Source organism: Mangifera indica, chromosome 5 (genome assembly GCF_011075055.1).
Source record: "Mangifera indica cultivar Alphonso chromosome 5, CATAS_Mindica_2.1, whole genome shotgun sequence".
NCBI classification, from domain to species: Eukaryota; Viridiplantae; Streptophyta; class Magnoliopsida; order Sapindales; family Anacardiaceae; genus Mangifera; species Mangifera indica.
Window position 1 is genome coordinate 6,865,450 of NC_058141.1, and position 12,644 is coordinate 6,878,093.

The following is a 12,644-nucleotide window of genomic DNA, read 5'->3' on the forward strand; positions in this document are numbered from 1 at the left end:
TCACCTTCATCAAATTTTCCTTTATTTTTGAGGTTGAATAAGTTGAACAATCTCCAATATTTGGTTACATGCCTTGTGCAGCTACTCAATTGATAATTTTTTATTCCAATGTTACAAGGCACACCTACAAAGAAATTCAAGTTTTCATTTGTACCCAAACAGTATTGGGTCTATTAACCCAAACTTTTCTTATTTTGAATAGTTTGTCATTCTTAATTAGACATCTTCTAAAAGTATGTCCAATGAAAGCACAAAATTTTTATTTTAAATACAATGAATGATAGTTCTTTGATGGTTTGTATGATTTAATAAAAAGATTACCTCCATTATAACCAATCACTTTTTTAAGATGCAAACATCTCATCTAACCTTTTGGTGTCAATTTTGAATTTTTTTAAAATCTCATTTGAGTTAAACATTTTCACTTTTAATATATCATTTTTGCTTATAAGATTTTCTAATTCATTTGATCTAAAATCTTTCCACTTTTGATACCAATTTAATATTTTTTTTTCTTTATGCTTTATGGCCTAAAGTTTAAACTTTATACCAATTGAAAACACCCTAATAGCTAATATAATCTCAGAGAAGAGTAAATAATATTATTTAAAATTTAATACAAATTAAATCTTTTACACAATTAATTAGTCAAAATTAATCACATAAGTAATTTCAACAATATAGTCAAACATAGGCAATAAACATAAAATTAAAAGCAAGGATGGAAAGGTTCAAGATATATAGTGGTTCAAAACTTTCTCTTTCAAGCATCTTGTGTTCACTTCTTTATCCAATCGACTTGAAGTTCCACTCATAAAAATAATGTCTTTTTATAATAATTCTTCATGATTTCACCCAAGTGTGCTAGTTGATCCAGGATTACGTCCAATAAAATAGTTTATCCAAGATTTTGTCTAACAAAGATTGAATACAGAAAATTTAAGTAAATATACCTTTAGAAAGGCTTATATAAAGATTAAGTACAAATATTTGTGTCAAGTATGTGAATAGTGAGTTAGAAGAGAATTTTGAGGGTGAAGAAGAGTATATAATTTCACATGTATGATCTCTAACCTATTCCAACTCAAACATACTTCAATTTATAGTCTTGCATGGCTAAAATGGCTGATATTGCTGTCAGATTTGGAGAAGTATTTGTTGTTATGCAAAAATGGCATTTTTACCTTGAAATACAAGGATATATAGGCATACTTTATACTTATACTAGTGTACTTAAGATTTTTAACCTCCATTAAACCTCCTAACATCTAAGTTTTCTCTTGTTTCATGAATAAACAATCATGCAATTTAATATGAATAGGCGTTCATAGTTATATTTAAATAATTCTTGAAAATTATAGATGCATGAAAGAGTATAATGAATAAAGACAAGTACGCCTTAAAATTTGCTTATAAACGGGTGTACATTGCACTTGTGTAAGCATTCCTTTGATGCTTATTTGAAATTTTATTATGCATATGAGGGAATTTTGGGCATGGAACATTTGATAAGTAAAGTAGTACAAGTGAGAAGTCAAAAGCCTAAGTGTACGTGCACTCAAGCTTACATGTACACAAGACAAAAACTAAGTGCACAAGGTTGCAAGCTCATATGTACAATGTTGCAAGCCCAAGTGTACATAGAGCAAAATACCAGGTGTAAACAAGCTTGAAGCATTTACATGTTTGTCCATAGTGATGTAAATGATAATTTTACCTTTAAGGGTTATGAATGAGGGGAATAATAAGATGATGACCCTAATGAAAGCAAAATGAGTCAGATGATTATGTTTCAACGGTGTTTGATTATGTGCATGCCGACAAAAATATTGTTTTAAAGGTACCTGATTATATGTATGATGGCAAAAAAGATACTTTAAGGGTGTCTGATTACGTGGACAATAACAAAGACCCTGACCAGAGTAATTCCTGGTCAAAAACTGAAAATAATGTATATCTTTACTTTAGCCATTGAGTAGTGTGTAGTGCGGTAGTGAAAACAATAAGGCTAGGTAGTGTGTAATGCAGTAGTGAAAGCAATAGGGCTAGTCTGTGTGACCTTAATACCTATATGTTTATTATGCACTTGCATAGGGTGCCTTAGCATTTGGGATGTTCGTGCATACACTAACACTAGGTGTCTTGGCATCTAGGATGCTTATGTGATATTGAGAGAGGCCCGATGTCTTACTCTTCTTATGATAGGGTATTCTTAGCCCAAAGTCTAGCCAACAAATGCACTAAGTACCCTTTATGACTGACATTTAGGATGTCTCATGCTTTCACTAGGCATTTGGGATATCGATGTGCATCATTTGACATTAATTATCCAAGATGACATTGCCATTAAAGATTGGACACTGCATGTTGAAATATTCAAATAAACATTTGGAATACCAGAGAAACATCTGAGAATGCCACAATAAGATTGAAGATGGAACAAATGGTTTATGGTTATAATTAATGTTATATGTAGGGTGTCAAGAAGTCACCTACTTACTAGGTGTTTTTCACTCACCATGTTCATTTTGTGGTTTTGCAAGTATGTTTATGGAGTAGTAGGGCAATGGGGAGCCAACAGGGTCAACTCAAGATGTCGCATCATTTTGGTCATTTTAAACTATATGTGTTTATTCATGTTTGTGTTTGTGTTTGTGTTTATGTTTCTGATTATGCACTTGGGAATTGGATTTATAGATTTCAGACATTTAATATCATGGATAATGTGGATTTGATTTTATAATTAATGCAATACACCTTTTCGCATGTTATTCTATGGTTAAAGTTTGTCATGTATTTAATATCTATTGTGTATGATTGAAGAAAAGTTTTAATTAACACATTTCTTCGGGTACATATTTTTGGTAAGGGTATGTATCTAGAGATGAGTGATATATTAAACCTAATAAATTAAATTAATCTAATACTAAAACGTAAATAATCCAGCTAATGAACTTTCTTATCTATTCAACAGATCTAGGGGTTAAGATTGCACTATCAATCCCACATAACTAATAGTGCTTGCAATTTTATGTAACTAACGATTTTTGTGTTTTGATGGTTGATAATCATATTTTATCGAATTCCTCTCTCAAGGTAGATTAAACATATAAAATATGAAACAAATACCTACTCTCATGGTACACAATTAATATAAACCCATTAATTTTTGTTACAATCAATGACTCCACAAGGATTCTAAGCTATCTTTAGACTTATATTTCTAGATTTAATGATTGCATGAACTAGTTATGTACCTATCTCTTGACAACCTATATCTACCTATAAACATGTATGATATTTGGCCATTAACATCACACAAGACTTTATTTCCCAATTATTAAATCAAAAGCATCATCATAAATTTTATTGATAAAATAATAAAAATAACTACGTAGTTATGGATATCGAAAGATTCCTCTTAATCCCTAGAAAATATGTTTAGCCACTCTTATTAATACTTACAAAAACATAGATTAATAATTCCGAATAATTCATAATGCATTAAAAGAATAATTTGATGAAGTTTGGAAATCTTGATAAAATGCTCGAGCTTGATGTTCTTGATTCTTAGTGAAAAATCTGCAAATCTTGCCTTAATCTTGAGTTTTTGTGTAGAATCTTTGATCGCTAATGAGTTTTAGGTGGCTAGAAGGTTGAAGAGGTGGAAAAGAATTGATATTTTACTTGAAACAAGTCTTTAAATAACTCAGGGTTGACAGATAGTGCATATCTAAGAATCTTGGATATACTAGGATTTTGTAGATTCTATCAAATACACTTGCTTTAGTTTTCTATTCTAGCTACTTGTATTAGGAAAGTCCTACCTATTTAAGGAAATACTACATGATTACGTGTAAGCTACCAAATTCATTTTGATTGCCTCAAAACATTACTAAATATTCTAAAATCACAAAAAATAAACATGTCATGAAATAACCTTGAAATTAAATAACATTAACAAAATCTAACTAAAATGAGGAAATATCATAAAATAAACTCAAGATTAAATAACACTAACAAAATCTAACTAAAATGAGGAAATATCATAAAATAAACTCAAAATTAAATAAAACTAACAATAGCTAACTAAAATGCACCTAAAATCCTAATAACTAGACACTAAATGTGTGTAAATTATGCACTCATCAGCACCACTATTGGATTTCAATCTATCTTAAGCATACTATAACTCACCACATTCTAATGCGGGTGATTGGGTTCCATTGCAAACTAATAGTCTTAGTATGAATAGTGCCCTACTACAAGCAGTGTAAGCAATATCTTACAAGCTTCTTCATAACAACTCTAAGACTTGTATCGTAAACTAAGCTATAATCATGTGATGCATGCATGCTAACTTGAGCTACCTAACTATGGGCTTGTAATACTCTAACCTTAGTTCACTCCACATCTTGGTCTCTTGAGGTAGTATACCATGATACTAATTTATTGTTATACCATTAGAGTTCTTAGGATTCATGTCTCATATCTTTTCAATTTACTCTCTACACATTTGTTTGTAACTAGTGAAAGGTCATTCACATCCTATATGTGAGGAACGGGCATTCATAACCTCTCAAGGAATGATTGTTCCTCCTTAACTTAGTTGTGCCTAAACTTAAAGGTATTCTAGTCATTATACTCTATGCACAACCGTTCATCTATCATGAATGATCATTCGTGATGTTTTTTCTGATGTTAATGAATGGCAAGCAATGAGCATGCATGTTTCTCTAACCTCGTTCAAAAATTTTAGAAATCATAAATAGGTGTTCATTCTCTTACGAGCGATCATTCACGATGTATAAAATTTTGTTCTACGTATAGGCTAGTTGTTCATCTTAGATGAATGGTCATCCATGATGTCTAACATGCCTAAAATTTAATATTCTAAGCTCATCTTCATAACAATTGTATTTTACAAAATCTTAACACATATTTTAGCAATTTCATACAAACCAAGGCATGTCAAACACATCATTTATATTATCATTACTTCAAAATTACATAACATTCATTCAAACCATAATCATGTTTTTAATTATGCAATACTCAATCCATTTGTACTAATCAACATACACATGTAGCCCAACATCAAGTTGGGATCCAACAGTCATGAAAGCACATCAACATACTTGGAGCATCTTGCTAGTGTTGCAAAGTTAACATTTACACAACCACTCATCTATATTTCCGTTAAACATATGTATGTACATACATATACATATATATATAAAAATTTAAATTTAAATTTAAATACATAATTCTATTTATACATAACATATCATGTTTATAGCATCTTAATAAAATTTTGAATGGAATTTCTACTTATTTATTGCAAACTCAGTAATTTCACAATACTATCGGACTAGTTCTCTCTCTCTCTCTAAGATTTTCCCCTTGGAAATCACATCTAGAAACACCACCTAAAGCTAGAATTTGCAGAGTGAAATCTTTTCTATCTAACTCATCATTTTGCTAGATAAGGACAATTTCATGCATTTTCGAATTTTCCCCTAAAATCATGAAAATGTGTCCTTATAAAATACAAATTTTGAAACCACATGAATAGGCATTTGCCATAAAAGCAACCGGTCATTTATCGTTTTTAAATTTGTGTATATAGCTTATCCAACTTTACGAATGTGGAAGGTTATGCACTAACATTCATGGACTCATAACAGTCATTCATAGGCTAGAATTAAATATTCTTATTTAAATTCAACTCATTCTAATCTATAGTCAACCCATGTAAAATTACTCAGCTAAAACAATTAATTTACCTTTTTTCTTACCTATGGGTGCTACATGTGGTTATCTCAGTTCTAAAGCTTATGTTAGAGCTACCATCTCACCTATCTTATCCCAATGCAATGATGATCAACACTTCCTCCTATAAATACCTCACATAGAGGTATCTGGATGATTTTTAGATAACTATTATTTTAAGTAAACTTCATCAATGACAACACATCAATCCAACTCGTTCTTCTATCCAAACAACAAGCCTTCAACATGTCTTTGAGCACCTTATTGACCTTCCCAATTTAACCATATGTCTAAAGATGATAGATTGTACTAAATGTTATTCTCATACCTATTGACCTCTACAAACTTTACCAAAAATTTGTAACAAACGTCATGTCTCTATTTGACACTATCGTCTTAGTTACCTTATTCAGCTTAATCTCTCTAACAAATAACTAACCCAATTGATCAATACTAAATGGTATCCGTTATCTAACATATAATCATAGCAATACATATAGACATAGATACATGCAAAAAGACTAAAATTCCCTTAAAAAGTACTTGTAGGTATTACATTTACAATTTAATCATTTTATCAAATGATATCTCTTCGAGGTTGAGGGATAAAATTAGTTGATACCTCAATGAATCCTCAATATGCATTGACTAATGCCTATATCAATGACTAGATAGTATCAGATTTAACAATAACTCAATTTTATTATGACCACAAATTTCATTGGCCGTTAATGTCCATTGGTAGCTCTCATACCAAGGAGTGATAAATCCTTTATTGATTCATATAGCCTTTGTGCATCTCTCAATATGACCAATCACCGCTGTTTGAGTAATACTTTCTCAAGGATTATATGGGGTTGATGTCAAATCATATTAATCCTCGTATCAAACAATCTAGTGATCTTAAGTCAAATGATCACATGCATTATCATTTGTTAGATGATGTGTTCCATGGACACTAAGTTAACCATCCATAAGAAATTCTCTTAATGGGTCAGTTCAATGGATTCGTATACTTAACATGATCTTATGTGTTACACTAGGTTATTAACAAATACTCTTAACACTTGAAATTTGTCATTGTCTTTCTATGAGATCATTCAATACTATGATAATCCTAGTCATACTATTTTCGGCCTTGAGCATGATAATATCAAGACTGTGGACATTTCTAGAATGGGTATTATATGTGATCATTGGGTTTCCACAATTAGTTTACATGCATTGATCTCCCTTGTTACCGTTTTACCATTCTAAGGCATTTATCTAATTTTATTTACAAAATCATACAACGCAATGAAGAAAGTGTCATTATATTAATATAAATTGGATTACATAGATGTGACGATTGACTTTAAACACCGACTCTAACAAGTCCTTCACTAAATTATTGATTTTCCTCATAATCAAAATAATAAAAAAAAAGAATAAATTCATCTGAATAATGATATATTTTGAAATGAATTTGAGGAAAGAAATATAATTTATGAAATGTTAAAATAAAATAAAAAGAAATTTATTTGAGAAATTGGGCGAAAGATTAGGTGAGTTTGGCTTGAGAGTTAAGAGAATGAGAGTGTTGAGAGGTTATGCGAAAAATTGAAAAAATTTAAGATGGTATTTATGGAAAAATTTAAAAATAAATAAATTAAAAAATCGTTGCACAACAGCTTGAAAAACAAAATTATATAATTTTTACTTTTTAAAATATTGGATCGTATTAGGTCGGTGTGTGAACCTTTCCAACAAACTGCAACATGATGCATCTTAAAGGCAAGTTTTGACATGACTCACAATTTTGCAAAACATGTCACCTTGGGGTGGATTTGTTAGCTCGGGCCATGTTGGGCCACTACCCTTTGCCGCCTAGGGGAGATAGTTGACATTAGGCCAAATTTTTTGATCCCACACCAAATGGGCTTTCTCTTGGCATATTCACTCGCATGTTGTGATCAAAAAACCTCAAACAGTTACAGCTTGCAATAAGCCCTAGTAGGTAAGCTAGACCATGATTTATGTCTGAGTCCTTCTAAAACACCAGCACACACAATGCCATCACTCTTTTTTGAAAAATGAAACTACTTTTATTTGACGCTGCTCTTTGTTTCTTCTCCAAAATGGTTTTCTCTTTGCGCAATCTCTTCTTCATCAGTTGTAGAATCCCTCACAGAGTATGCCCTTCTCTCGCCTTAAACCCTACTCATTTCTCTGCTGATTCTTTTATTTCTCGCCCTTTAATTTGGTTCACCAGTTTTCTCTGTATTATCAGATACCCTTTTGTCACTAATACAAGTCCCAACAATTGTTTTCTAGATGTTAATAGAGATTCCATGCGTAATATCATTCAACAAGACCAATGGGATGCTCCAGTAATCATTCATTTGTTCGATTCAGCATTAGCGCCCATATGGGTTTCCAAGGTTTTGGTTGAGTTAAAGCAAGATGCCATTTTAGCATTCAAATTCTTTAAGTGGGCGAAAACCCAAACTGGGTTTCACCACACCACGGAGTCCTATTGCATATTGGTTCACATTTTGTTTTATGCTCGGATTTACTTTGAAGCTAATAATGCTCTTAAGGAATTGATTTTGTTGAACCAGGCATCGCCAGGTTTTGACCTTTTTGATGTTATGTGGTCAAAAAGAAACGTTTGTGGTTTGGGATTTGGTGTTTTTGATGCTTTGTTTAGTAGTTTGGTTGACATGGGAATGCTTGAGGAAGCTAAGAAGTGCTTTTCAAAAATGAAGAGGTTTAGGGTTTTGCCAAAAACACGGTCTTGTAATGCACTGTTGCATAGGCTTTCAAGGTCAGGCAAGGGGTACTTGTCAGTGGAGTTTTTTAATGAGATGATTGGGATAGGGATTGATCCATCTGTGTTTACGTATAATATAGTGATAGATTGTGTTTGCAAGGAAGGTGATTTGGAAACTGCTAGAGGCTTGTTTGAGCAAATGAAACAGAGGGGGCCAAACCCTGATATTGTAACATATAACTCTCTTATTGATGGTTATGGAAAGGTTGGGTTGCTGGATGAGGCCATATGTATATTTGAAGAAATGAAGGATGTAGGTTTTCAGCCTGACGTAATAACATACAATGCTTTAATAAACTTATTTTGTAAATTTGAGAGAATGCCTCAGGCTTTTTTGTTTTTCCGTGAGATGAGAAACAATGAGTTAAAACCAAATGTTGTAACGTATAGCACACTGATTGATGCTTTGTGCCAGGAGGGGATGATGCAACAGGCAATTAAATTTTTTGTCGACATGACACGTTTAGGTCTTTTACCTAACGAATTCACATATACTTCTTTGATTGATGCAAACTGTAAACTAGGTGATCTAAATGAAGCCTTGAAGCTGGCTAATGAGATGTTACTAGCTGGCATTGAGTTGAACCTTGTTACTTATACAAGCATATTGGATGGTCTTTGTGAAGGAGGGAGGATGAAGGAAGCAGAAGAAGTATTTAGAGCAATGCTTAAAGCTGGAGTAACTCCTAACCAGAAAGTTTATACTGCCCTTATTCATGGTTACATTAAGGTTCAGAAGTTGGAGACTGCCATGGATCTATTCAAAGAAATGAAGGAAAAAAACATCAAAGCAGATTTGTTGCTTTATGGAACCATCATTTGGGGTCTGTGCAGCCTAGGTAAGCTTGATGAATCTAAGCTTATAATGAATGAAATGAAGGAGTATGGTTTGAGTGCAAATCCTGTTATATACACGACACTTATTGACTCTCATTTTAAGGCTGGAAAAACCTCAGAGGCCCTTGGGTTGCTGCATGATATGTGGGACTCTGGTATTGAAGTTACTGTTGTTACATTTTGTGTATTACTTGACGGTTTGTGCAAAGGGGGATTGGTCCAAGAAGCAATTGATTATTTCAGTCGGATGCCAGAGTTCAATTTGCAGCCAAATGTTGTGGTATATACTGCCCTGATTGATGGTCTTTGTAAAAATAATTGCATCGAAGCAGCAAAAAAGATGTTTGATGAATTACTTGGAAAAGATATGATTCCTGATAAAATTGCTTACACTGCTCTGATAGATGGAAATTTGAAACATGGAAATTTTCAGGAAGCCTTTACTTTGCATAGCAGAATGATTGAAATGGGTATGGAACTTGATCTGCATGCCTATACTTCCTTAGTTTGGGGATTTTCTCAATGTGGTCAGCTGCAGCAAGCAAGATTGTTTTTTGATGAGATGATTCGCAAGGGTATCCTTCCGGATGAGATACTCTGCATTTGTCTGCTAAAGAAGTATTATGAGTTAGGAAATAGTGATGAAGCTCATGAGTTGCAAAATGAAATGGTTAAAAAGGGTCTAGTAACTGCAATTTACCAATAATGTGATTTTTAATATTCAAGCTAGCAAAGCTAGAAAGGCTTGTTCATCAGTGACTTTTGAAGGCTTTTCAGAAATATGTTCAGGAAGCAGAAAGTGCTAAGTTATCCAGGGGGATAAGTTTCCAAGGAATACAAAGTTCTAGTTAAAACTTATTGCTGGATGACTGACTCAATGCAAGCGGTATTTTAGCTGCTGGTTTGTTAAAAAAGGATTCTTACTGGATATCAATGATGCATTTCAAAATTTCCTTTTTGTTTTCTGATGCAAACACTGTTACTTGGCAGCATTAAAGTATGGAGAATTCAAGTGATTCTTAGTGACTGTGAGCACATATATGGTATTTATTATGGTTTCCAGTTACAACTTCAAGTTTCCATTTTTATTATAACATGCCAGCTACGTGGTCATAATAAACCTAAAAAGAACTAACTGAAATAAAAAAAGAGAGGGGGGTGTTTTACTTAATTTTTTGCGGTGTCTTACATCTTTATTATTCTTGATGCAATACTTCTGGATGTATTTTGCAGAATTTTTATTGCAACTGAGTGATTCTCATGATGGAAGGTTAGTTTGACATCCATGCTCTAATTCACTGAGATCAACAAGTGAGTGGTTACACATTTCAATGTAGAAGTTATCGAGTTGAATAAGATGGTGCTTGGACAATTTTGATGAGCAAGGTGATTCTGCTGTACTAGCATCATAAATATAAGTCAATTTTGATGAAACTGTCTTTAGAGCAATCAAATTGATGAACAAAGACTACTTCAAATAGAGATTGAAAGATTCTGCTTTTTACTGTCATTTTTTAAAAGTTATTGAAGCTTCGTTTTTTTTTTATTTAAAATGTGAAAATAACAATGGAAGTTCTCACAGTTGTTTTCATATATTTAGAATTTTGTTAAATCGAAATAGTTGCTACTTTAGGAAAAAGAACTAAAAATAAGTTCTTCCTTTTTTTTCCTTTTTCTTTTTGAAAATTCTGGCATCATGTTTATTTATTTGTGTTATGGTAATCTCCTTATATGCACACAAACACACATGAATACATAGATACATGATACATATATACTTTTTAGTGCAGTGTAATGAATTCAACAATAAATATGTATTCGCCAAACTTATATGAGAACGTCTTGACTAGAGAATAACTATATATACATATATGTATGTAAATATATATGCAAATGTATCTATATATGTAAGTGTAAAAAGCAGCTTAACTGTCTGGGGTGAAAGAGCTAATCCCAGCTTCTCGTACTCCTCGTGGTACTCTACCCATCCCAGTGATTTCAAGTTGAGGAGTGAGCTTGAGTTTCTTGTCCTACTCAATAGTTTTAGCTGCTATCCCAGTACCAGTAGCTTGCTTCTGTTATATTGAGAGCAAGGTTTTCCTCATCTCACTTGAAGTGATACATTCTGTTTAATCCATTTATTAGTCTTCCATTTGTACAAGTCTTTCCAACCTTCTACTCTCTTGAAGAGTAGGGCAACTAAAAACTTCTATTAAAGGAGAGCTCTTCAAACTGTATATTATGTATGTGTGTTTTTGTTGGTTAAACAATTTACAGTACAGTTTGCTTGGGAGACCTTAGGATGAAAGCATTATCTCCTTCCTTCACTTACTGGTGTCTGCCACTTAATATTACTGCTCGCTTTGATCAAAGCTTCTTGAGTGATGCTTGATCAATTTATTTCACTACCCTGGTAACATTGTTTCTTACTTGATAGCCCTTTTTTACCACATCTGATATTGGAACCGTCACTTATATACAAGAAATAGACAAATAAATATTGGAAATTTCTTTCTTAGTGATGTTAACACAACTTTCTCACTTGTTGATAGGTTTTGGACTCCCGGAATGCCATATAACCCTTGCACGTTTGCTGGAGAAGTGGCATTGGAGACAGATCAAGTATACATAAATCCAGTTGGAATCCAAATGTGGCATATACGCCGATCTCTGTCTAGATGAACCTCTGTATAGAGGTTGTCCAGTTTTAGTCAGCTTGTCAGATTCTTAAATGGAGAAGAGTTGTCGGTCTAGTTTAAGGTAGCCCCGCGTGAAATGGGAGTCCATTAACATAGTGCACTACTAGTTTCTGCTAATCTTCATGCTTCAATTGAGTTAAAAGTGTAGGCATCAACCTGTAGAGCCAAAGTTATATTTATTTACTCAAAATATTCTACAAGAATTTTGTTCATCAGTTCCTTGTTAATGTAGTTGATTGGTGATTATTGAAATGCATTACGAATATAATATTTAATGATATCCTACTAAAGATGGCAAGTCATTTTCATTTTAGATCTTTTTCGTATAATTGGAGTTTTATTTTCTCTTGGTTTAAGTTGCATTTGTAATTTACGATGACAAGACGGTGGCCAGAATGTTATACTAATATATTGGCACAAATTAACGTGAGATAAAAGTAATTTACGATTTAAATTATATAAATTTAATTTAAAATTATTTAATCATATAAAAATATATCCATCGAAATTAATTTTTATTATTA

At 32.5% G+C, this 12,644-nt stretch overlaps 1 protein-coding gene across 3 annotated transcripts; it reads left to right on the forward strand.

Moving 5' to 3' along the window:
• The first annotated feature begins 7,778 nt into the window (after nt 1-7,778).
• LOC123215461 (putative pentatricopeptide repeat-containing protein At2g02150) lies at nt 7,779-12,372 on the forward strand. 3 transcript variants are annotated; one of them, XM_044635561.1, is made up of 4 exons: nt 7,779-10,307; nt 10,412-10,464; nt 10,655-10,807; nt 11,974-12,372. In XM_044635561.1, exon 1 carries the CDS (start codon nt 7,845-7,847, stop codon nt 10,125-10,127), a length of 2,283 nt encoding a protein of 760 aa, XP_044491496.1. In that variant the 5' UTR covers nt 7,779-7,844; the 3' UTR covers nt 10,128-10,307; nt 10,412-10,464; nt 10,655-10,807; nt 11,974-12,372. The 3 variants fall into 3 exon arrangements, with proteins under 3 accessions (XP_044491496.1, XP_044491495.1, XP_044491497.1); XM_044635562.1 differs by having other exon boundaries at nt 7,824-7,943; nt 8,086-10,464; XM_044635560.1 differs by having other exon boundaries at nt 7,779-10,464.
• The last annotated feature ends 272 nt before the right edge of the window (nt 12,373-12,644 follow it).